The sequence below is a fragment of the Atractosteus spatula genome, chromosome 14 (assembly GCF_055471065.1).
Source record: "Atractosteus spatula isolate fAtrSpa1 chromosome 14, fAtrSpa1.hap1, whole genome shotgun sequence".
NCBI classification, from domain to species: Eukaryota; Metazoa; Chordata; class Actinopteri; order Semionotiformes; family Lepisosteidae; genus Atractosteus; species Atractosteus spatula.
This window is the reverse complement of record NC_142719.1, coordinates 17,306,641-17,331,893: the sequence shown is the minus strand read 5'-3', so window position 1 is coordinate 17,331,893 and position 25,253 is coordinate 17,306,641. Positions and strand designations below refer to the sequence as shown.

At 47.6% G+C, this 25,253-nt stretch overlaps 2 protein-coding genes across 3 annotated transcripts in view; both read left to right on the top strand.

Moving 5' to 3' along the window:
• The first annotated feature begins 505 nt into the window (after positions 1 to 505).
• ldlra (low density lipoprotein receptor a) lies at positions 506 to 19,930 on the top strand. Its single transcript, XM_088932718.1, has 18 exons — positions 506 to 767; positions 8,417 to 8,539; positions 8,810 to 8,932; positions 9,654 to 10,037; positions 10,589 to 10,711; positions 10,978 to 11,100; positions 11,220 to 11,339; positions 11,694 to 11,819; positions 12,038 to 12,209; positions 12,313 to 12,540; positions 13,023 to 13,141; positions 13,254 to 13,393; positions 13,567 to 13,708; positions 14,033 to 14,185; positions 14,464 to 14,607; positions 14,856 to 14,933; positions 15,195 to 15,358; positions 15,482 to 19,930. Exons 1-18 carry the CDS (start codon positions 686 to 688, stop codon positions 15,515 to 15,517), a joined length of 2,580 nt encoding a protein of 859 aa, XP_088788844.1. The 5' UTR covers positions 506 to 685; the 3' UTR covers positions 15,518 to 19,930.
• A 1,145-nt stretch (positions 19,931 to 21,075) lies between these two features.
• ap1m2 (adaptor related protein complex 1 subunit mu 2) overlaps positions 21,076 to 25,253 on the top strand; it is a 28,635-nt gene continuing 24,457 nt past the window's right edge. The window contains exons 1-2 of one of the 2 annotated variants that reach the window (XM_088931852.1): positions 21,076 to 21,176; positions 23,430 to 23,469. The gene's annotated coding sequence lies outside the window, so the exon portion shown is untranslated. Of the gene's footprint in view, positions 21,209 to 23,429; positions 23,470 to 25,253 lie in introns of both variants that reach the window. The other variant, XM_088931854.1, reaches the window with a different exon arrangement.

The following is a 25,253-nucleotide window of genomic DNA, read 5'->3' as shown; positions in this document are numbered from 1 at the left end:
AATGTAATTTGGTAGTGTTAAATCGGAATTTGTTGAGGGGAGAATTCAGAATCATGGAGAATTCTTCCATAAAAAATGCAATTAGTGTTTGTGTTTTCTAGGTGAGGGCTATGTTTAGTGTATTTTACAGTGCGAGCTAAGTTCCTTTTATCGAGTTCGACCTCAAATCCCGCAAGTGTTCAAAGAGCGCTTCTATTGCAACCAACTGTAGCGGAATTGGGAAGCGCCCGAGCTTATCAGACCGAAAAAAAACAACAAACACTCTCCACCTCCCTCAACCCCTTTTCTCGCTGACACCTCTTCTTCCACCCCTCTGAACTCTCTCCCTCTCTCCATCCGGACTCGGAGGAGTTAACCCGGCCATGTGTTGTAATATGGTGCGCTCTCAAGGCCCCGCCCCCTCCGATTGTAGAGTTTCTGCCTCACATCACACCACCACGGTGGCCCCGCCCCTCCCGTGACGTCAGAGCCTCTTTCAATTTGACCGGGGCTGCTGAGCCCAAATTGACTCATTATCTTCGGCACCGCTCTGCACAGTCTGTCCTAGGGCTGGGAAGGGTCCTGTATGTGTTGTTATTGTAATTATTATTATATGTAAATAAATATTACATATACAGATTAACGCCAACGCACAAGCTATCGCGCATTCAAAAATCCAAGCGGGGAATCGCAGATCAGATTAGAAATGTTCGCTAGCCTGCAGCAGCGCACGTTACCTGCACTCGCCCTTCTGCTGGTGGTCCTGAACCACGGCGTCACTCCGACACGTAAGTTGCTTTTCTCTTGCTTTTCAGTCTCATTTGAAGACCTCCTTGTTCAGGGTTCCGTGAAGTGTCGGATATAGTGACTGGGGTGGTGGTCCTGTGCTGTAATGAGTTTTATAAAAACCGCTCGCAAGATAAAAAAGGGATGTGCTATAAGATGTGCTTGGTGCAGTTTATAATGGCCAGCGGTAGAGGGGACGTTGCAGTGTGTATATTGGAAGATTCGTGCTGGTGGGGTTGAGGAAGCTCTAGTCAGTGGGTCAAGGGAAGCTTTCACGCTCTTCATTTAAGGATTTTCGCCTCGCCGGGTTACTTTCGAAGCTCAGCGCTGTTCTCGATGTGAGCTGAAAAGAGCTGTCAGTGACTAATTTGTTGCGAGCCTCAAACTCGCGTGTCTCGTATGCAGCTAAAGCTCCTCGACATCCGAGTTTGCCCCTCCCGTTATCTGCCGCAGGTGCAGGCAGATGTATGTCGTGATACCTACAGGAGATGTTTGTGTGGATATATATATAGTTACACGCAGACACAGTGCAATATGTGAATGTTGTTATAACAAAGGCCAGGCAAGTAGTCAAAAGCCACTTTAGTACAGCAGGGCTCTAGGTTTTAAAGTGATCATTCACTAAACCGAACCGGTTGTTTTGGAAGACGATGCAAACCCTAGTCGCTCAGTTAAAGAAATAAAGTTTGCTCTGTTCTAAAATGGCAATTTACCGTGATCTTTAACATGTCGTGGGGCTTTTATTGATGGAATCGGTTTGCCACGGATTTTATTGTCCGCTCGATGGGATATGTCCACAAGGGTGGAGACTGGCGGTGTCGAGATGCGGCATTTGGACATTTATTTTAAAACAAAATCCAAACTCTTAACATACAACAATATCCTGGCGATCTGAGCGAGAAGCATTCAGAAAATAAAACCCAGAGCACTCATCAAAGTCTAATTTGGGGCCCGGCCGTTTCAAATACAGTATTTTTTTAACTTCGCCGGCGAAATCCTGTACAGTGCGTTTCCTTTACAAATCTGTATGAATGGACGCGCCTTCGGCGTTCTGATTGGCTAATCCAAAAACACGAGATCCGTCACCCTGTCAGCACGCCGCTCGGCCCGAGGGCAGGGGCGGGGTGGGGACGCGCTAATGTTCAGAGTAATTTAAGTAAAAAGCCCCGCAAGTTTTCGTTTTAAAATCTTGATCGGAAGCCTGAAATAAAAACTATCGACAAACAAATAATGAAATAGGGACTTGAAATAAAAAAACAAGCATAGCGAAAGACCCGGGGCTTTTATATTTAGCATGGTTACTTTATCTTTTCAAAGGTTTGTAGATGGGGGGGATATTCCCGTACTCTGCAGAATGTGAAATTCCTATACCGCGTTGTAGTTTCGTAAATGAACGTGACTGCGGTTCTAAAATAACACGGTTTCGGCTGCAAATCTCTCTTTTAAAAAAACAACCAATATACATTGCTGCTCATGATACAAAATAAGGATTCATATTATAGTGTTAACAGTACGAATACCGATGGCACCTACTGTGCTATGGGTTGTGACAAGTGTATCTTATCTGCTCTGTAACTCGGGAGACCGTTTTAAGTCATTGCAGAAGTTTAGGGGAGGGTGTAACCCGGGGAAATATCGCTTATTGCAGAGATGTTTCCTAAATAAGTTCGTTTCTGTTACTTAAATCCTCTGTGTCTGAGTGGACCGTACGCACCGTTGTCATGATTTTTTAAAAAAAAGTTTCTTTAATCAAGCCTGTGATGTAAAAATGGATTTGCTAGTGCAGTCCCGTCATTTTGTTCGGTGACGTTTTATTATCCACTAATACAGCCCCTGCGCTTCCAGTGGAACATAATTCATGTTTAGAACCGGTATAGTGTTTCTCAGCATGGGTGGAGCCCAGCTTTGTTGTCCAACAGCGGTCCGAGTGCAGCTTTTATGGTAGCGAGAACTCAGATCCTACACCTGTCCCAAGAAGTGGGAAAGCGACTTCAGTCTGTACAGGAACAAGTAATAGGTTTATTCCATGCTGAAAAGAAGAAGAAAGAGAACACAACGTTTCAGCCGTGGACAATTGGAGGAAATATAGATTTCCTGCTCTTTGTTGTGGTGGTGATGTACAGGGGGAGCCGCAGGTTTTTTTTCCCCATGCAGAAAGCTAGGAGACCTTTGGGAAGATGTCTGCCTTTTCCCCCGACTTTGTCATGCCCTCCTGTAAGTTATATGTTGGTACAGGTCCACGAAATATGCAGGCAGAGAAACCTGTACATCTGCATACTCTCCCCCCTCCTGGCACTGGTAAAGACGTAGTTTGTGGTGGGATGGGGTGTGGCGCTTGGCGCACAAAGAGAAATGCCTTTTCCTTGGCTGTGTTTTGTACACAGTCAATAACATTTCATAATCAAAGATGAAAGAATGCAGTTCCTCCTTATGTCTGGGGTGGGGGGGGTCACCCCTTCTCCATGGGCTAAACCGTGACGTTATCCCATCACCATCGTGTGTCTGAGGGCTGACACCTACTGATATCGATTGTGCCAAAGCTGGTGATTGTGAAAGAGCACGGATTGCACGGGCTCCTGCAGTTCGCGGCATCAGCCCAGACCGTGCCCGACCTTCGGCACTCTGAGGAGACCAAGATCTGGGATGTCATCCCTGGGATTATTAAGCTGCAGATTCGGAACTGTTTAATGGCTGTTCAGTTCACTGCGCATGCGTTATACAAATGGCTTCACAGTGCAATCGCAGTTTGCTGGTGCAGGAGGCACCTTGAGTAAGAGGGTCAGTTTCACCACTGGGTTTTCTTCAGAAAGCGCTCTGCTGTTTGCTTGCTGGGCTTTGTCCCCTGTGCAACCTCAAACACTAGAAGCTGTGCCCTCGCAAAATTGGACGCCAGTTTGGTGATAAAAAGAACAAACCATGAACCTTTTTTTATTTGCTTATGCAGAGTTTTTTTTTTTTTGCACAACATTGAACTCTGGTGCTTGCTGGGGGCCGGCGGGGATTCAGGAAAGATTCTGCTCGAAAAGGTTTTTTGCGAAGTGCGAGGGCTGGGCCGAGACCATGCTCCTCTTGGTTCCAAGAACATGCTTTGCTTCATGGGAGAATCCCAGCTGGGTTGCGTCAGACAGCAGAGTGATCTTGGGAATGCACTTAAAAAAAAATGTCTGAAATCTAATGGGGATTGTCAAGTTTCTCTAGAACCATCTAACAGCATCCGGGAGGTTGTTTTCATAACTGGGCATGGCTTGAATAAACCGATAGGTACAGTCCAGGCTAACAAGATTAACCGCTTTTCATAACGTGATCTGTATCCTCTTTGTGGGCAGAGGTTATAATTTAAAAGCAATTTACGTTATATGGCTCCAGCTCTGACAGAGAACATACGTGCTTTAGGGTTAAATATTAACCACGGGTTTATAAAATACAGGTCGTGCACCTCTCGGCCAGTATTTCTTCCCTCCCCTGAACTTGACATACAAGCCCTGGGGCACAGTAGTCAGCGTTGCAGTAAAAATGCAGTGCTGTATTCGAGAAAGAAGGGGTTGATTGCTGTGGGGCTTTGTAGGTCTGGTTCAGCAGAGCCTTCATGTATAGTTCTGTAGGATTTAAAAAATGGGTCAAAGAGGTAACAATGTTGGTTTCTCGCTCAGTTACAGTTACTCAGAAGTTTCCCCTCCTTCCCCATGTTGGTGTTTTCCAAGGGGTACAGGTCTGCAGATGACTCACTCTGATTGTTACCTGGCTTTTGTTTCTCGACTTATTCTAGATCCGGTGTCTAAAATTAAACTGGGGAAAAAAAACTCAAAGAAAATACCAAAGAAACAGAAACCTGGGGATTTTTTTTTGCCACTGGTGTGTCATTTTTTTCCCATCAACAGGTTTCATGCTAATTCAAAAAGTTTAGTGTTTTTTTTGCTGCTGGTATTTCACTGCGTAATCGCACCCGGGTTCTGTTGAGTTATTTTCAGAGCAGCAGCAATTCTAAATTCCACTTGATCATGAAATGCGATTTTCTTCAGTACTGCTTTTCTGTTATCGCACTGCGGACCTGTCTTTTGTAGTTTGTTTTTTATGAAGAATACTGAAGATGGGAAGCTGTCGTCTTAAGGGTTTTGAAATGGTAAAGTTGGTGAATAAAAAAAGTTAGGTTTGAAAGTGAGAGTAAATGTTGGCAACTATATTGCTGATGGAAAAAGACCTTCCAATACATAGAGGGTTGATCCATTCCAAGTTTTAGCCTGGTGAGAAAATTGTCCTGGCATAACTGGAACTAAAAAATGGCATGTACTGTATTTGCATTTCTGCTTTAGTGAATAGCATCTTTTTAGTAGCGTGCAGCTCCTACACAAGAAAATACCCAACTGCCTGCCAGAAAATGTCATTTACCTGTATCTCTTACGATCGTCACATCTGCCTTTTCCTGAGAGAGAGAGGTAGTTAGCAGGGAAAATCCCCTGTCCGGCACTTTTGGGCAAGCTCTTCCTGCCTCCCTGCCATCGCCTTGTCCGTTTCTCTCCCTTCCCAGCTCGCGGAGACAGAGGAGAAGGCGTGGCTCTCGTTTGAGAAAAATCCTGGCCACTGGCTCTTGACGTTGGGAGCTGGCATGGGAGCTCAGCTTTGCAGCAAACGACAGACGCAAATCAAAATGCAATTGCCCGTCGGGTTAAATGAGGAAACATGGGGGGGCTTTTGATTCTAAAGGGTGTTTCAAGCTTGATCATCTTCTTCTAACAGTTGTTCCGTCAACACAGCTTTTATATTCTCACCCTGTTTATTTTTAAGCAGATTCAAGCAGCCCTCTTCTTTTTTTTTATGAAACCAAAGTGATTAGGCACTCTGAAGGCTGCGCAGTGCCGAGTCTGGGCCTCTGACTCTGAAGTCAGCTGTGTGCGCTTGTAAGCCGAGACAGGGCTGCTGCTGTCTTTAACATGACACACCGGCTCATTGTAAACCTCCCGGAGCTGTGAGTAAGAGGGGTGAGCTCTCTGCTTCCAGGACTTGAAGGGAATTTGGACGATACGCGTGGGCAGAGGTTGGGAAGAATGGGGGAAAAAAAGCCCCAGCCCCCGTCCGATCACGGGCCTCCTTGCCCAGCTGTGAGAGGGGAGCCTGCGGTTGACTCCTGGCTCAGCCCTGGGCGGGCGGTTGGCCGAGATCTGAGATCAGCATGCCTGAAATCCAAGGAGAGGGGGGATCGTGGGGCCTTCCTTGTATGGGAAAGGCATTTCGGTGCCGCCTCCTGACAAGGGGGGAAGGATTTAAAACCCTGGAGTGGAAAGACTGGCCGGTCCTTAAAGATGACTCAGCTTGGGAGAATTTCCCACTGCGGTCAGTGAACGTGGATAGAGCTGACTAATTAGTCCTTGCCACCGCAAGCAAATTGTCACCTTGCGTTGACCTTGTTCTGCACTGTGTAAAATCCTGGCCAAAGGGGATGGCCCCCATCCCCGGTCCTGGGGCGCCCCAATCCAGCCTGTCGTATGGGACACCTGGATTCTGCTTTAGACCTGTTAGTGACTGATGAATGGAGCAAGCGATGTGTATACCTAAGAGAACCCAGGTCCTTTCAGGGCTTTTGGTCCCAGATGATCTCTAGATTTGTCAGGTGATCATCTGCTTAACTGATCAAAGTGAAATTGTTTCAAGTCCTTTGAACGTGACAATTTAATGGTGACCCACAAAACCTGCTGGAGTGGGGCTGTTCAGGACCAGGTTTGGAAATCTCTGGAGCAGACCTGCTACAGTGACCTCTTGAATAAAGATCAGACTCTGATTGCGCTGCGGGAACAATTGATTTTCTAGACCATAAAAAATGTTAAAGATGACTGGAGGCCATTTGGCCCATCTGGCTAATTGTTTTTTATTTGGCAGTCAGTTAACCTTCATTGGTGGCCTTTTTGAATTTTCTTTCTTTCTTTACACCAGCAAAAAGTCAGTGCTGTTTCAAGTGATTAAATATTTATAATGCCAGCTCAGAGAGTCAGAGTCTCAAGATTTGGCTTGAATTCTGTGAGTCGGCACTTTTTTTTAAAAGCACTGTGGTTATAATTAGTGCAGTTCTTTACCTTCATTTCTATAACTGTATCTGTGTTGCTATTGTATTGTAGCTGCCATTGGTTTCCGTTGCTATGCCCCAATATAAGTTTTACGCACTTGACGGTTGTTAGTGTGGCCACACCCATGTCCTGTTTTGTCTACCTGACATCCGTATTTTAATGAGTTAACCCTCCGTCCAATCGGCAGCCAGTGGTGTGATTATGAAAGCCCGCCCCTTCCCTCCTGAGTGTCTGGAGAAGGCGTGCCGCACTGCAGGTGCACCCACTGAGGAGAGAACCGTGCGGAGCTCAGCTCTTCTGAAAATATCTCAACTCTTCCCCGGTTAGGACCGTTTCTGGGGTTTTCCCCTCTGCGCCTAACTGTTACACATTTCTGCGTGTTGTGTGTTTGCACAAGGCTGTTGCTGTGGTTTTGTAGCATTTGAGTGTCTGCACTCTACTTTGATGTGTGTTGCCTACCGTGTGAACAGCCCGTTACTGACATTTAGAGCAAGGTTTTCAGTCCGGCTTGGCTCTTAAACACTCGAATCACCTCGGTATTGGCTTAATTACACCAATTCACTAAATTCTTCCAGATATTCATGTCCTGGTCATTTTTAAAGAACCTGGGAATTCTGATCTGAACTCCTGAACTAGAGGCAGAATTGGATTTTACTTTTTTACTGTGTTGCGCAGTGATGAAAGGTCAGTATAAAGCAGTGTGATCCTGTTAAAGACATGACAGGGCATACTGAGGTAGAGAACAGCCGGATTTGGCCAGTGTGGAAACATGTTCGATGCCTTTAATTGACCAATCAGTCTGTTTTTTGTTTTAAGCAGTGCATTTTCTGTGAGCTCACAGAATCTGGCTAGGACTGAGTTCCATAGGAATCCTGCGGGACTCGTCAATTTTTCGATTGAAATAGCAGGTAGTAGTTTTTCATGTGACCTCTGCTCCTCTGTAGTGTTTCATGTGGGGGGGCCAGAGAGGGTGAATAAGATGGTGCCGGGGTGTGAGCGGCTATTTCTGGGGTCTGGTTGGGAAGAGGATTCAGACATGATTTCCTCCTCGCCCAAACAGTTTAGACACTGGTTTGCTTTTGGAACTTTGACCCGCCTGAAACCTGTCTGAGCCAACCGGTGAGTCTGAGCCAGATCCAGGTGGGAGCAGCTGCTTCAGCAAATATCAGACAGCCATATTGACTGGGGCAGGAACTGTCTGGCTCTGGCCACTGGCCCTGTATGACAATCCGGAAATCAGTTGATGAGTACCGGAGAATATTCCATGGTATCTTGCACCATCATGCCTGCGCCAGGTCCTGTACTGTGATCTGAGGAGGGGTTGTGCTCTCTTTCTGTAGAAAGTTTTGTTTTAACCCCTACAATGTGAATAACCGGTCAACTGCTCCCTCGGCAATTACTGTCTATGATGAAGTGTCACTTTTGGGCAATCGTGAGGATCGCCCTCTTTTGGGGGGGGCGAGGGAATCGCAAAAACCAAAACTGCCCCCCCAGAAGGGGGTTCGTGTTGAGGGAGTGGGCAGCTGGGCGGGGTTGTGTGGGGCTGTGCTCCTCTGACCGAATCCCGCTCCTCACTCTCTCTCTCTCCTCGGCAGTCTCGGCCACCTGCTCGGCGGGGCTGTTCCAGTGCGCCAATGAGAAGTGCATCACCACGCGGTGGGTGTGTGACGGCACCGATGACTGCGGGGACGGCAGCGACGAGGTCACCTCCGTCTGCAGTGAGTCTCTCTTTCCCGTGTGCGGCCTCCTTGTTCCCGCTAAGGGGACCTCACTGCAACTCGTTTTTTTTTCACGCTAAAGAGCCTTACTACCCAATAGGAAACGAATAGGGGCTCCATGTTGGAACGGTATTGTGGTCCTTGTATTTACCGGGACCTGGATGTATTGGAGAGCAGCTGAAAGAAAGGCGAGAGACTATGAGCCGTACAACCCACCTTGCCCTGAGAACTCAGCCCTGACTCCTGTTCTCTTGCGCCTTTGCGTTTTAGTGGCCAAGACCTGCAAGCCCAGCGAGTTCAACTGTGGCGGGCGGCTGAACCAGTGTGTGCCCAGTGGGTGGCGCTGCGACGGCAAAAAGGACTGCGAGAATGGTGCCGATGAAGAAAGCTGTGGTGAGTCCGACTTCTCTCTCTCTCGGCCCCAGATCCCCGTGGCTGTTTGTCCCAGGACGCCTATATTCTTGCCTCGGTTTGACCAGGACGATTGATTTTGACGATCCAGGACAGCTCTTCTCCTCTCTTTGCCTCTCTGTTCTCTGCAGGTTTTGACTTCACACCGCCCGAGTGTCGATACTGCGTCTCTCGTGCTCCGGCCTCCTCTCCACTCCTGGCTTTTGTTCTCCCATGCTTTATCTTCTGCCCGTTTTTCCTCTCTCCCCCACACCCGAAGAAGGCTCCACACCCGAAACGTTGGGTTTCTTCAGCATGGAATAAACCTTTACCTGTTCCTTGGCAGCTCTTTCCTTTTCCCTCCCCTCAAATTCTTTTCCAAGAAATGCAAATTTGTTTACCAACAGAAGCAGAATCCCTGCTCTGTCAGCCCCACTTGATCTCCTGTCCAGTTTCTGAATCCCTTCTCCGCTCAGTGTCCCTTCCGCAGCCTCACTGAAAATGTGAATGCTGTATTGTACACCGCCAGCCGGGCCCTTGCAAATCCATTGTTGCCTCTTAACTATTGCGTCGGTAGCTCATGCAGTAGCAGACCAGTCCGGGAACTGTCGCGCGTTCAGTATCTCGGCACAAGGGTGATGTCTGCTTTCCCAGGCAGAGCTTCCCGATCCGTTGCTGCATCCCTGAACACGCTCTCGTTTGTTTGTTTTTCTCCCGCGGGCAGCCCCCAGGGAGTGCGCGGACGACGAGTTCCGCTGCCGCAACGGGAACTGCGTGTCGGTGAGCTTCGTGTGCGACGAGGAGGACGACTGCGAGGACGGCAGCGACGAGGCCTCCTGCCCGGCCCCCACCTGCGGCCCCGCCTCCTTCCAGTGCAACAACTCGGTGTGCATCCCCCGCCTCTGGGCCTGCGACGGCGACGCCGACTGCGCGGACGGCTCCGACGAGGGGCCGGCGGCCTGCGGGGGCCGGGCGGGGCCGGCGCCCCCCCACGCCGCCCGCTGCTCCCCCCTGGAGTTCCAGTGCGGCGGCGGGCAGTGCATTCATAGCAGCTGGCGCTGCGACGGCAGCAACGACTGCCCGGACCACTCCGACGAGGACAACTGCAGTGAGTGGCGCCCGGTCCTAGTGCCCGCCGATTTCCCTGCTGCTTCTCCCTCGGCCAGGGCTGGGTTTGACTCGCAGTCCTGGTTTTTCTTCCAGCCTGTTTCCTAGTGTTACAATTGAATCCTTAATTGACTTAATCCCAGGATCTGGACCCGTTTGGCTGTTTTCAGCTCTCAGACATATTGGAGGTCGCCTTTTGCCTATTGCATTTCGCAAAGAACATACAATTCTAAACATAGAACTATAAAAAAAACAAGCGTTCCAATCGGGCTGCTTGTTAATTCAATTAAGGCTTCAATTAAGTCATTCAGCTCGGCAGGTCTGTGGGCCTCCGTGACTGGGATTGGTAACCCCTGCTTTGACTGACCCGACCGTCGTGTGGCGTAGCAGGCAGGGCTGTGTACTGTAAATGGAGAACCGACTGGGATTACTCCAGTGAAGGGCATGGCTGTGATGTGGGACACGTATACACCTTGCGCATGCTTGAGTTCACAGTACCTCCCCCTTGCGATGCCGGACTCACCTCCTGTCGCTTTTGCTGTCTGCTCTCAGTTAAGTCCACGTGCAGCCCGGACGAGTTTCAGTGCAGCGACGGCGCCTGCATCCACGGCAGCCGGCAGTGCGACAAGGAGTACGACTGCAAGGACCTGAGCGACGAGCTGGGCTGCTCCAACGGTAAGATCCCCGCCGCTGTGCGCGGGAGTCGCCGGCCTTGAGCAGGCTTACGTTGTCTCCTGTTGTCCCAGCGCGGCCTTGGCTAACTTGCGGTCAAACGCCTGTCATGCATGTGGAGGCTCCTAGCCGACAGAGGGCAGGAAGAAACATGTCGTGCTTGAGAGGGTTAATGTCTGAACGCGGGCATCGATGCGCACTACAGGTGGTGGGGGGACCAGCTGGTTTCTCGGATTCTGTCTCACTCGAAACCCGTTCCTTTGCTACAGTGACCAAGTGCGAGGGCCCGTCCAAGTTCCGGTGCCGCAGTGGGGAGTGTATCAGCGTGGACAAGGTGTGCGACAGGCAGCGGGACTGCCGCGACTGGTCCGACGAGCCCCTCAAAGAGTGTGGTGAGTGGGGTTGCTCTGCTTTTCTGGGGGGATGGCAGCAGTATCACTGGTTACGTCTGGCCCCGCGTGTGGCGCCAGTCTGGAAGTCTCATTGGATCATCCCCTTCCTCTCCTTGCAGACAACAACGAGTGCCTGATCAATAACGGAGGCTGCTCCCACACCTGTAATGACCTCAAGATCGGGTTCGAGTGTCTCTGCCCTGAAGGTTTCCACCTGGTGGACAAGAAACGCTGTGAAGGTGGGTTCTGGGGTGTAGTGCTCATTATTTTTTCATCTCACAGCAGATCTGAATGATGGAACGTTTGTGGTATTTTTGGAGCAGCTGGGCTCGGCCGGAGGAGGTTCGTTAGTCGCATGTGCAAAAGTCGGATTGCACCTGGAATTTAGACTTTAGAATGTTCCCGTCTGCGTTTTTTGTGTACTCTTATCAGGATTACATAGAAAAAGTGATACTGGATGACCACAGGTGATGAATCCCTGCCAGTTCACAAAAACCTTAACCCAAGGGTTTAGCAATTTTTACCTCAGTTTTGCTCTCGCTAAAAATGCTGTTTCCTGCACACGTGAACGACAGTTGTGCCTTGCCTTTTAGACATTGATGAGTGTGCCAACCCTGACACCTGCAGCCAGATCTGTGTCAACTTGGAGGGGAGCTACAAGTGCGAGTGTGAAGAGGGCTACCAGATCGATCCCGTCACAAAGTCCTGCAAAGCTATCGGTGAGCCTGTCGCGAGGAGGAGGGGTGGGTGGGCTTGCCTCTGCCGAGCTGCAGGAATCCGTGTCGGCGCAAGGTCCCGTCCAGCGTTTTCGTGCGACGTGAAAACCTCGGCAGAGGAGAGAGAGTAGGCCCTTCTGATAAAGAACCGTTTCTGATCACAGTGCTGCTTGTACAATATTGACACTAAAATCGGTGTGTGTGTGTGCTGTCCTGTGCAGGCACAGTGGCCTACCTCTTCTTCACCAACCGCCATGAGGTGAGGAAGATGACGCTGGACCGCAGCGAGTACACGCGCCTCATCCCCCGGCTGAAGAACGTGGTGGCGTTGGACATGGAAATCCCTTCCAACAAGATCTACTGGTCCGACCTTTCCCAGAAGAAGATCTACAGGTGGGTGCGATGTGCGATGTGGCCGTCGGGCCTGAGCCGGCTGTCCCCGTGTCCCGTACGAGGCCGGACTGTGACCGCTGCCCTGTCTTCAACCCTACAACAGCACGCACATGGACAAAGCTGGCAACTCCTCCCACCACAGCACTGTGATCGAGAGCGGCATCGAGGCCCCCGAGGGCATCGCCGTGGACTGGATCCATGGCAACATCTACTGGACCGACTCCGTCTTCGGCACCATCTCCGTGGCGACCACCGACGGCCACCGCCGCAAGACGCTCATCAGCGAGAGGCTGGCCAGGCCCCGAGCCATTGTGGTGGACCCTGTGCACAAGTACGACTTACTCACACCTCCCACCCAATTAAACACTTCAGAGTCCTGTGTGCTTGGCTATTTGAGGGAGACAAATACACGTGTGGGTGTCTGTGTGTGCCCTGTGATGGACTGGCATCCCCATCCAGGGTGTACCCGCCATGCACCAGTTGCTTGCTGGGATAGGCCCCGGCTCCCCTGTGACCCTGAATTGGATAACGGTTAGGAAGCGAATGGAAATAGGTCCCCGTCTCGCCAATGCCTTTAAGCTTGATCCACTGAAACCAGTGCTGGTTTCACAGGTGGAAGGGCTCTCAAAGCAAAACGTGGTGATTTGTTTTTAGCTGTTTACTCTTAGGTCTTGTTTGCATTTGTTTCTTCTGTGTCAGTTTGTTGTAAGGGTAGTACTCCTGTGCCATCTCATTAGCTCACGCTCAGGAAAAGCCGTGATGAGTGTAGGATCATGCCTGATGGTCGACCCTTTCTCTCCCTCCCTGCTGCAGCTTCATGTACTGGACAGACTGGGGCACCCCTGCCAAGATCGAGAAGGGAGGCCTGAACGGAGTGGACCGCGTGCCCCTGGTGACGGAGAACATCGAGTGGCCCAATGGCATCACGCTAGGTAGTCATCGTCAGCCTGGGGACATGACGCTTGCTGATGCTCAGATCAGATTTCCATTACTCGCGATGCCAGTTTCTGTGACCCACGAGCCCCCCCTGTCTTTCCTCCACAGACCTGCTGAACCAGAGGCTGTACTGGGTCGACTCCAAGCTCCACTCCCTGTCCAGCATCGACGTTCGGGGAGGCAACCGGCGGGAGGTTATCATGGACGAGGAGAAGCTCGCTCACCCCTTCTCCCTCACCGTCTTCGAGGTGGGTGGCTTTTCCCAAGAGTCGGGGGCGATACTCAACAGAGAAGCAGCTTCCCAAGAACGCAGCCAGCGTTTCGGCAGATGTGAATAAAATCTGGAACGAGGAGGTGCAGCGGTCACTACCCGCAATCTTGATGTTTGCTAACCGTGGTTTTGTATCTTTGCTGGTTACAGGAGAAGGTGTTCTGGACGGATATCGAGAACAGTGCTATTCTGAGTGCCAATCGCCTGACAGGAGGAGACATTGTGGCCGTGGTGGAGAATGTGGCGTTGCCTGAGGACATAGTCCTGTACCACAATCTGAAGCAGCCGACTGGTAAGAGGCCACATGTTGTTCAGCTGGACCGAAGACAGAATTATTATTGCCCCAGAAAACAGTGGGGGGGAGGGGGGAGGCAGAAAAGCCGACCTGGTCTGTTGTGGTGTTCTTCTGCCCCGTTGCCACAGGGCACTGTGGGAGACACACAAAGTCTTTGGGGGCCACCAAATGAGAAGTGCCACCATCATTGTGCACTTTGTTGCCGTAGTGAGCTGCTACAGCAGTGGTATTTGCTTAGGTGTGTTAAACGGCAGTGGGGGAGGGGGGGCTGGTCGCCATGGAGACGACCCTCTCTGACTCTCTCTCGTTCGTTGCTCTCAGGTGAAAACTGGTGTGAGAGCGGCAAACTGCCCAACGGTGGCTGCGAGTACCTCTGTCTGCCGGCTCCCCAGATTAACAGACACTCCGCCAAATACACCTGCGCCTGCCCCGACCACCTGACCCTGGGCCCGGACATGAGGAAGTGTGTGCCAGGTCAGTGTCGCTCATACCCACAATTCCTTTCACCTTGGCTGTGCTGCGTGCTGGCTTGTTTTGTGTGCCTTCTGTGTAGTCTCATCCCGTAACCTTCCTTGTGCAGAATTGATTGATAAGAGGATTGTAGAGAAATGTGTGTGAGAAATATCGGTTTCAGTTACTCCATTGTTTCTGCTCATTACCAGTGTAGTCTGCTGCTATGTGTTGTCAGAGTTCAGGTCAATACATGCTGAAATCCTCCATCTGAAGTCTTCTCTCTCTCTTTCTCTCTGTAGTCTCCACTGAGCCCAAGACCAGCACCGCCAAGCCCCCAGCTACGCCCACCGCCTCCCCAAGGACTCCCCGCGTTCGCCCAGACAACACGGCGCGGCCCACAGCACGGCCCACGGTGCAGGACGTGGTCACCCTCTCCCAGATAGGTACGCGGCACATTCGGAAAGCCCCCGTCCCCTTAGCTGTTTCGCGCGAGGCCTGCGGAAACACGAGGAACGCGCGCGCGTGTTTCTGCACGGCCCTCGGCTCTCGCCGCAGCTCGTACCCGCGAGGTCACACGTGCAGTTGCCCCGGCTCTTCTCACATCGACGACGACCCAGGGCAGAAGCCGGATTTGTGTTGGATGATGAGCCTCTGAGAGTTTTTTCTCTTTTGTCCCCCCCCCCCTTTCCAGATGCACGAAACGGCGTTGCTGCCGAAGCCACCGAAGTCCATTCATCCCCGACGGCCTTGTACATCGTTATACCGATCGGTACGTGCTCGTTCGTGACTTCCCAAGGGGGCAGATCTTTCGAGATCTGGTTCGTGTGCAGCCGTTAGACCGGTTTGGCTGCTGTGCCCTGAACGTTCTGCCCACGTACGGGTGCGGATGCTTTGTGTCTGATTTGCATGCAGATGGCATTGCAGTACATCCCATCTCCTCTGCGGGTTTGGGTGGAAAGCCTGGCTTGCGCTCAGATCTTTGCTTCCCGGTCTTCCTCTAATCCTCCATTTCCTGCTGCCTCCCCTGTAGTTATCCTGTGCCTGATGGCGTTCGGAGGTGTCCTCCTGTGGAGGAACTGGAGGCTGAAGAACACCAACAGCATCAATTTCGACAACCCTGTGTACCAGAAGACCACTGAGGACGAGGTCCACATATGCAGAAGCCAGAGCCAAGAGGGGTACTCCTATCCATCGGTGAGTAGGGATGATCCCCAATGCCACCTATTCCCTGTGAGCGAGAAATCCCCTCTCCCGTTTTTTCTTTTCTCCCTAATTCCCTTTCCTTCTTTTTTTCTTTGTCGTTTGTCCACTGTTTAGCGGCAGATGGTCAGTCTGGAGGAGGACCTGGCGTGATGACCGCGCAGGAAGAGAAGGAAAACGAAGAAGGAGGGAAGGGGGCCGGTGGGATACGGCTGTCTGCTGCTTATGTTTTCTAACCTCTAATACCCCCCCACCACCACCCTGGACTCTGGCTTCCGAACGCGACCTCACCGCTGTGCACTTAAAAGACCAAAACGGGAACAAAAAAAATCTTTTTTTTAAATGAAGAAAACGAAACAAGCGCGAAGCCCTCTGCGTCTGCAGTTGAATCTCTGTCCACACGTGTGGCCCCTGTCTGTTTAATGGGCGGCACCGGCAGAGGAAAAAGGAAAACTGTTCTTCCTCTATCAGCTGGGTTGGAATTGGGATTCTTCCTCATGATGGAGTGGGCCTGAGGACCTGCTGACCAGATTTTCTTTTGTCTGGAAGTGAAGATGCTCTCTGGATGGCAGGACGGCGCCAGGAGACTGAGGCTTTCCTTCGTCCCCTGGGAAGAAGAGGCCGCGCCCTTCACCGCGAGAGAGAGCCTTGCGATAACAGCCTGTGTGGGTTAACGAGGACAATTTACAGTTTTCCGCCAAAATTCGACTGCGATACTTGACGATGCCCAGGGAATGGCTACCACTGAACTGAAGGGTTTTCTTTTTGTTTGTTCCTTGACCCTTTTCACTGATGTTTATAGAATTCCTGTCCGGTTTGGGTCCGAGGCAGTTTTATTGCTCTGCGTTTCTAAATGTCGATTGTACAGTTGCATGTCTTGCACTATTTTTGGCTTGTTCTGTTTGTCAGAGCCGTTGTTATTTAATTTTTGCTTGCCTTAAAAGGAGGAAATTCCGAAGAGCCCAGGGGTGCCATATTCAGAAAGACACTAAAGATGGACCTGGTGCCAAACAAGACTTAAACACTCAAAGGGAAAATATCAGCTTTTGAAGCACTACAAAGCGTTAAATGCTGAGAGAAATGGAAAATTGCTCATATTTTAACATCCTGACCACTTGACTTATAATAGCTGCACTATGGGGTCAGAGTTTGACCTGTCTATCTATCCTGAGCAAGGATTCCCCTGTTTCTAGTTTTCCTTTAGAGCCTTTTAATTTGCCAGTTTTGCAATACTGGAACGATAATGTAGCCAGAGGAAGGTTTTCCTGTGGATGTTGAGCTTGTTTGTGCCTGTTTTTCCATAGAGAGACACTGAGCCCCAGCAGCTCAATGCGCAAAATGTGAAGCTTTGCTCCCCCAAGTGTTTCTGTCCTGTGGCTGATTAGGTCCTTGTGTTTAACGAGGCACCTAGATCTGTGGGTGTTGGTGTTTCCTATGCGCTGTGTGGGCAGACCTCTGCCCATCAGCGTGAGGCCCCTCTTATTCTGTCGATGCCCGTGAGGAGGGCCTCATTTTCTTTAATTCTGCTTTATGTTGCTTTTGTATTTTCCTTTGCAATAGTAGCACTAGCTCTCGTTGGAGGCGAGGGAATTCATATACTGGTTTAACAGGCGCAAGCACACGAGAGGTTATGTCTGAAAGAGACGAGAGTTGTTCTTAAGGAACTCAACCTGGACACTGTGACGAGACTAAATGAGCTGTCCTTCTCCGAAGTCATGTCTTCCTCTCAACCCCAATGTGAGGCAACCGCTGATCTGTCTTCTTCCAGAAACCCGTAGCCTCTCTTTCACACGAGCCTTAAGACATTAAATCCAAGGGTAACATATCACATGACCGCGCTGGCCTTTGACCTCCATATCTCACACAAGTGAAGCTTCAGTTCAGCATCTTCTCAGGGTTACAGGTGGCCGCTGCCTTCTGTCCACGCTTTCATCGCCTGTCGGTCTTTCAAAAACGGCTTGTTGTCCCCTCCTCCTGTGAAATAGGTTTAGATTTTTTTAATTCTTTGAAGCAGGTTGAGAGAAGTAAGCGCACCAAGCCAAAATAGGGGCAATTCACTTGTCCCAGAATTGCCGTTATCCTTCTAAAGGGCAGACTTTGCCACAATGCTATCCTGAAGAACCGTAGCCAGAGACTCAAGGTTTTTGACATGAAGGAATTGTTGTTTGAGGTGACTGGGATACTATCGTGAACCACCTCCCCCCCAACACACACAAACTTATACAGCTTTGATTAAGTAATGTAAATATCTCGAGTACAACGTTTCTTTTAAGCTGCTCCGTCCACTGACCAGTCATGCCAAACAGCAGTGACCGAAGGACTTGAAACTTTTTTTTTAAATACAACCAGACCTTGGGGAAAAGGATTCCAGCCACCACATGGGAGGGGTGGAGCTGGTGAAAGTGCAGTGCATTCTGGTTGTCACAGAGACATGAGTAGATGTAGAGTGGGACTGTCCAACCCTAGTACTGGGATGCCTGTTGGTTTAACATCCATATATCAGACTTTAAATCAGGCTGTTTTTGGCTAAATTGGTCCAAATGAACAGCTTCTCTCAGCTCTTCAAATGCTGGTGCACTTTCTAGGACAAGAGTCCTAGAAACACCAGGCCTCCTGGACCACGATTGGACAGCCCTAAGGTAGGGTGTAGCAAATTTTAAGTTTAGGTGAACAGTTGTCGTCTTAATTTAATTTAAAGGCAAGCCACGTTCGAGTGAACGGGAAGTTATTTGTTTTATTTTCTAAAACAAAGTCCAAAAAATATTAACAAGAACTGACTCGCCTTATTTTCTTTTCTTTTCGATAGTGTGAATATGTAAATATTTTGTAAAAACAAAATTGTTCTTGTAAATGTTTTTTTTCCCTTCTTTTGCACAGCCTTTCTTATACTTTGTGTTATGTTTGTACATTTTGGAACTAGCAAGTTACTGTACATAAAATAACAAATTTATTTATTTAAATAAAATAAAAATTGCCTTCTTTTTCTTCAGCTTCCTAGAATTGCCTTGTATGAGAGGAGTGGCGGACCGAAGCCTGTATTTAATTTATTTTATTATTCTTCATGTGCAGTCTTCTGTTCACTCTGGTAGCTGTGTAACAGATGGGTACCTTTCTGTACAGGGGCTCGCCACTGGGAACTAATGAACATTGGAGAAGTGATCTTTATAAGAATGCAAGTCGAGCTCCTGTTGCTTAGGGGTTTGGCCCAGTTCAGGTTTTACCATCTGCCTGCTAGTCCTGATATTGGCCCGTTTTGTTTCAAATGGTCTGTACAGGGCCTGCAGGCATCTCCTGTAAGCTGGATCAAACCGTTAAGCACTCAGTACTTTTTGTTTCTGCTGCGGTTATAAAATGTAATGGCTAAATTCAGCGTGTGATCAATCAGCAATCGATTGATTTTTTTTTTAAGTTGTCCTTTTAAAGAAACAACACCTCAGTGCTGTTTTCACAGCAGGATTTGTGTTTTTTGTTGCCTACATGTCAGTTTTGCCACAGCCTCTTCAATCTGGTCTTGACACAGGCTGTGCTTCAACAGAATGGGAATATGGTGCTACAGTATTTTGTTGTGACATAATTTGCCTTAAAAAGTGGGTCAAGAAAAGCCATTAAGGATGTGTGAAACAGCAGGTCTCACCATACGTGACATTACCTCACGAACACGCGCTCTAAAGGCGTACATACTAAGTGCAATTTTCCATGTCATGTGTAGATGGGTGGTTGTTAGGCAGAAATGACTGGTCTGAAATGTTGGCTTGAAACAGATTGCCGCTTTTGATGCACGTGTTGCTGCATATTGTACAAAACTACAGCCTTAAGCTCTGCGCCTCAGCCTTGACTTAGTCTCCCTGAGTACCAGCTCCAGTGATCTTTCCGTTCCAAGCACAAGCCTGGTTAACAATCGGTACATCTGCTGTGTGAGAAGTTTACGTGAGAAGAGTTCAGCGCAAGCGTGCACTAAGCAAAGCAGCATACTGCTTGATTACAGGCAAACTGTAAGTCAGTTTGGCTCCAAACATCCAGGTTAGACGAAATTGAATTTTCTCTCTTAAAAAAGGGACCATAAAGCACACTCGGAAAAGTTATTTTTAGATGTAAAAAGACCCGCTTTGTTGTAAGACACCGTTTGAAAAGGAAATAAATAAAAATAAAATTTGCGCAAGGGATGGATGGGACTGCATTAGATTGTGGATCCATTTCTAGTTTGGTAATTTTATAGCTATTATCACTGCATGAAGCATCACGCTGTATGGTTCAACTTTGAAGACGACCACATTGAAGATGAAAGTGAAGTGCGGGCACAGAGCCCACTACGTCAGTGCTCCTCTCTAAACACTGTGACAGGCAAAACTCAGAGTACTGTGGTTTTTAGAGTGCAAACAAATGGAAGCAATTAAGACACCTGGGGATTGTTTACAGCAAATGTAAATTTAAACTCATTTTTCTCCCTCAAACTTTTCTTATAAACGCAAGAACTATGTAATGTATTATTTATCACATTGTACAAAAGAGAGATTTCCATTGTAAATACAAATGATATGTTGTTCTTGTACATTATAAATTGCAAAATGAGATTGTTAAATTATTTTATTTCAATATAACAGAAGACTAAGCTTTGTGTATGACTCATTTGTGTGCATGTCTTGTGTGTGGGTGTGGGTGTGTGGTGGAGAATGGGGAGCAGTAAAACTGCTTTCATATTACTTCCTTTTGTGTAAACTCTACTGAAACAGCCTGAACTGTTGGGATTTTTTTGGGTGGGAAATACACCAGTTAGCAGCAAGTTATAGTTGCACACAAACCTATCTTCAGTGATATCTCCTCTACGTTTCATGGAGAAAAGTAAAATTAACCAAAGTGGTTAAGAACCCCTCACACCTCTTTTCACCAGTCCTCCATGAAAGTATATCTACAGCCGTGGTGCGACCCAACAGAAAGTCCCCTCTTATCTGCTTTACCAAATGAAGGTAGAAATTAAAATCAACACTAAAATGGGAACTAATGAACCCAGTGGGTTTATTGGCCAGCAGCTGTATCATCCTGTAACTCACAGCAGGCAGTCCACTGAACCGGTCAATACCTGGAAGAGAGACCTGATGGGAAGGTTTGCTGTTGCTGCTGGAAGAGGTGTTAGTGGGACCAGAAGGGCGCACTCTCCCTGCGGTCTGTGGGTCCTAATGCCCCAGTATAATGACAGGGACTCGATACTGTATAAAGGCACCATTCTTCAGATGAGACCTAAAAACCAAGGACCTGAATCTCCGTGGTTATTAAAAATCCCAGGTTTGTCTCGCGAGGGGTGTAACCCTGGTATCCTGGCCAAATTTTACCTGGCCTTTCATAATCATTACCTCCTTATATTTCCTTATCTATAAACTGGCTTCATTACTCTGCTCTCCTCCCCACTGATAGCTGGTGTGTGGTGAGAGGACTGGTGCACTGTGGTTGCCGTCGCATCATCCAGGTGGGGCTGCACATTGGTGGTGGTGGAGGGGAGTCCCCATTAGCTGTAAAGCCCTTTGAGTGGAGGGTCCAGAAAAGCCCTATATAAGTGTAAGGAAAAGCAATAATTATTGTTTTAATTAATCAATAATATTAATAATTATTTAAATAATTATTGTTGTTTTTTTAATAATAATTAACCTTGGGACTGATTGTGTTCAGTTCAGGTGCGCGGCAGAATTACAGTATCACCCGGCGATGCTGTGTTGTTAAGGTTCTTCATGGATTCTCGTTTGGTTACGGGTTTCCTATTGGCTGCAAGAGAATGGGATGACGAAAGCGTACCATAAACACCGATTTAGAGAGAAAACAGGTAAAAAAAGTTTTTTTTCTTGTCATGAAATGGTGAGTATTATGGTCCGGTTCTGTTTTATGCTACGACGTCTATGTTTTGGCGGCTTAGTTACTGACATTTCTTGAATACGTATAAATCTTATTTTTTTATTTACCTAAACAGTGGCGCTGTTTTACTTCTTGTAAAGCTACAGAAAAAAAATATGCGTTATTATTACATTATATTACAGAATCTTGGCCTAACTCGGTTACTACCACTTTATAATAGTAGTAGGAGGCTTTTTGCAAACGAGTTTGTGTTGGACCACAAGATTTTCATTCTACGTTGAGCGATTTTAAAATCTGGTTTTAAGATTATATGACGTTGTTACTTTGACCAAGGGTGTTTTCACTTCAGTTAATAATATTCGACTGACGTTTTGTGTCCGTGTGTAGTTCTGCGGTTTGAAGAGTAACAGCTGGGCTGAGTTTTGGTTTTCACAATTTAAAGAGAGCCGCCCTTGAGACTTAAAAAAAGCTTCATTTTGGTTTTGACAAACTTTGCTTTCGAGGTTTCGATTAAAGTTCACCCCGCTTGGTGCTTTGTAAACGGGCGGTGGCTGGGCATCTCCTGGCCTTTGAAGTGGTTCGGTGGTGAAGACCCAAAAGAAGCAGAAGCAACGTTTTAAAAGTAAAATTATATTGCTTTATTTTCTCCAACTTTTAATTTGGGGGGAGAACTTCTAAAATAAATTTCTTTGGACTGCGCGGAAAGCGCTGAGGAGCTGGGATTTATCTGCGTCAGGAATGTAGTTTAATCGGACAGCAACACATTGCTTTTCTGCTGTATTGTTAGGAGTAAATTTGTACGAATTGAAATGCTGGGGTGAAACAAAAATGAAAATTGTACTTGCACATTACTTTCTTTTCTACTTCAGCCTGCTATGGTCTGCACTTCATAACACCTGAAATGGATCAGACTGCTTTGCAAGGGATAATTACAGAATTTTTACTGCATTAGTTCTCATTTTTTGTCTCTCAAAAGACTGCAGGGAATGCCGTGTTCCCTGGAGACCTAAAGGATGTTTTATGGTTAATGGACAAGTGCCTGTCAGCCCTGTCTTTGGGCAGAAGGCAAAGAGTAGCAATTAACAAGAGAAAGCACTTTGCAAAGGCTAAATAATTTATGTGGCTAAGAGTACAGAGATATGAAGAAGCATCACAGATATACCGTCTCCTCTGTGCCTTGAGGCCTGTGTTGATGCCTCTGCGACACATGACTGTAACACTGATGAACACTGGCAAAAGTGTCTCTCTCTTTTAAACTCGGATTTTCAACAGCAAGAGAGGCAACAAAAATGAGTGAAGGAATTGGAGGTTTAAAGGGGGTCTGTGAAGGATCTGTCTGTTTAGTAATTTCTTCTAATCTTCTAATTAATCTGCCTGTTTTAACTACATAGCAAGTAACAGGGGAAACAAAACATGAGTCTTTTAAGGCTCTACAGGACATGAGAAACCCCAAAATTAGAATTTAAGAATGGACAAAGCCTGCCTAAGTTGTTTGGTAGCTAATTGATCTAAAGATTTCTTAATGACATTTCTTGAAGAAATTCCAGGGTATCAGATTGAACAGCATGGCTGAGTAGCTAGTTCCAGACTCCCACAACTCGTTGTGCAACAAAATATTTTCTGTTCTCAATTCTGAATGCACATCCATGTAGTTTCTGCTGGGTCCTCTGGTTTGTTTCATTGTTGATGCTGTAGATGTATTTTGAATTGCTTAGTAATGCCTTTAAGGATTTTAAAAACATTGTACACATGAGCAGTGCATTGTTTAAAAGAACATTCTTTAATTTTCCTTCTTCACTTTTTAACTATATATGCTTGTAATCTATTTGCCTTTCTTAATACTTACTTGGTCTAGACAAAGAAATGTAAGTCACGATGAACCCATATAAACACATCTTTTTAACAGGAATCCTTTTTTCATGCTCAGTGTTTCCCGCCTAATGGTTACAATTTTTCTGCTACCAACACAACACTCTGTACTCATCTGCATAAAATGTTATCAAATGACCTGGCCAGTCCTGTTTTGTCTTAGTGTTTTTGAATTTACTTTGCAGATTCCACAGTGTTTAATACTACTTGTGTGCAAATGTTGTTCTTCATTATTATTCAAAACGCAGTGTCACTCCGGCTCACCAGTACATTGATACATTTAAGTGATGAACTTCGATTTTCCTGTAAAGTTTTCTCACAGGTGTTTTTGTTCTTTTCTGTCCTGTTTTTTCAGGTCATGGACGGGACTTTGGATCTGATCCCCTGTCCCAGAGGTAAGCACTGGGCAGCTGAGTTATGTAACCAGTGTGATCTGATTGATGAACGAGGGCAAAAACTCCTCTGTGCAAAGAGTCCTCTCTCATTTGCAGCCTTCATTCGTTACTTCTCCAGCTTTTCAAAAATGCAGCAGAGGTCTTGAAATGACTGTTGAGCATTTTCAGACCTATGGTGAGGATTCTTCTATAGGCCACAGGAAACCACATAAGCTTTGATCTTGCAGTTTACATGCTTGATTGTTTCCTCTTTTTTTTGTGTGCTTTTGTGTGTGCTTGTCTTTGTAACCGTAGGTCTTGGCTTCTGCTCATTTTACAGGTAACCTAATTTACTCAGCTCGCCGTTTATGGTTAGTTTAGATTGATTGGTTCAGGCATGCATTCAAATAGTGTTCAGCTAGTTCTGCAATTGCTGGCGAAAGCAGAGAAACCTGAAACCTCTGTTTTGTATCGAACAATATGAAATGTGAGTCCCGAATTCAGCAAACTGTAATGAATGAAACATTTTAAAAAAGTAACAAACTAAGATGAGATGGATTTGTTTGTCATTGGGCAGCTCTGTAAGAGGTTTGCACCATGGTTCATTATTAATATTTCTCCATCTCTCGCAATCCTTGTTGCAATGCTGATTACACTCCCCACTCATCACATCTCCCATCATTTTCTACCCGTTCCAGTCTGGACAGAGCCACCCACTTCAAGACCTTCATGTTTGAAGAGCTGAAAAGGCCGTGGTCCATTGAATCTAAGCTGAAAAGATGGCCACCGGCTAAAGTGTGATTACCAGGCTGTGCAGTTAAAGCCATTTTCACGGCATCTGCAGATGCATCTGGGCTTGGGTTTTCTTGGGATTGTTTCAGCAGTATCCGATGTTGCAGAAGCCATGTATTCTACAAGCTCTGCTTGTACTTGCGCGATGGTCTCGTATGAAGATTCAAGCTTTGACCCCTCTAAACCGGTTTTAGTTTCTGCTCATTATAACTGTAACCTCATTCACTCCTAATTGATCATTTATTAGGCGAATCGTGAAAAAAACCAACAAATTAAGCATTTCTTATAGTAAACCCCTTGCATCTTGTCTGAAGGCCAGTGCCCCAGGAAGCTCAGGAACTCACTTTGGGTGGCTCACCATGAGTCAGTGGCTTGAACGTCATGGTGCATTAATGAATTAATGAGGCAGCCTTCACAGCGGCTTCTGATTTTTTCTTCTTCATCTGCTCTATGGAGTTCATTTGTGGTTTGAGAGAAAAATACTATTTCCCAGTTGCATAAAGGTGCATCTCTCTGGAAAGTCATGATTTGACGGTGCTGTCTCCCGGCGTTCAAACCGCAGCTCGTTGGATGAAGCACCGCCTTCCTGCTGAATGCGAGGCAGGTCTCTGCGCTCCGAACGCAGCTGGGGTTAAGGTCAGGGACCGCTGAAGCTGTGCCAGGGGGAAGCGTGAGGGGGCAGCTGACGCACCTGTCAGCTGCACAGTGTCCATTTTTTTGCGCCCAGTCAGCAAGAGAGGAAACGCAGAGATGCCAGAGTACAAAGGCTCATCTGCTACCTTAACCCGTCCGGTCACGCTCGTTAGCAGTGATGGCTGTTTGAACGCTGGAGGTGATGAGTGCTGACACGGTGGGCGTTCTTCACACTGCCTCTCATCTTGTTAGTTTTGGCCAGCAGCCTGCCCCCCCCCCCCCCCCCCACTGGCCCATACTGTATCAATAATTACATTTCTGAGCAGATCTGTTCCATGGTTCATCTGGAAGCAATCCAAAGAAAAATAAAAGTAGTGGAA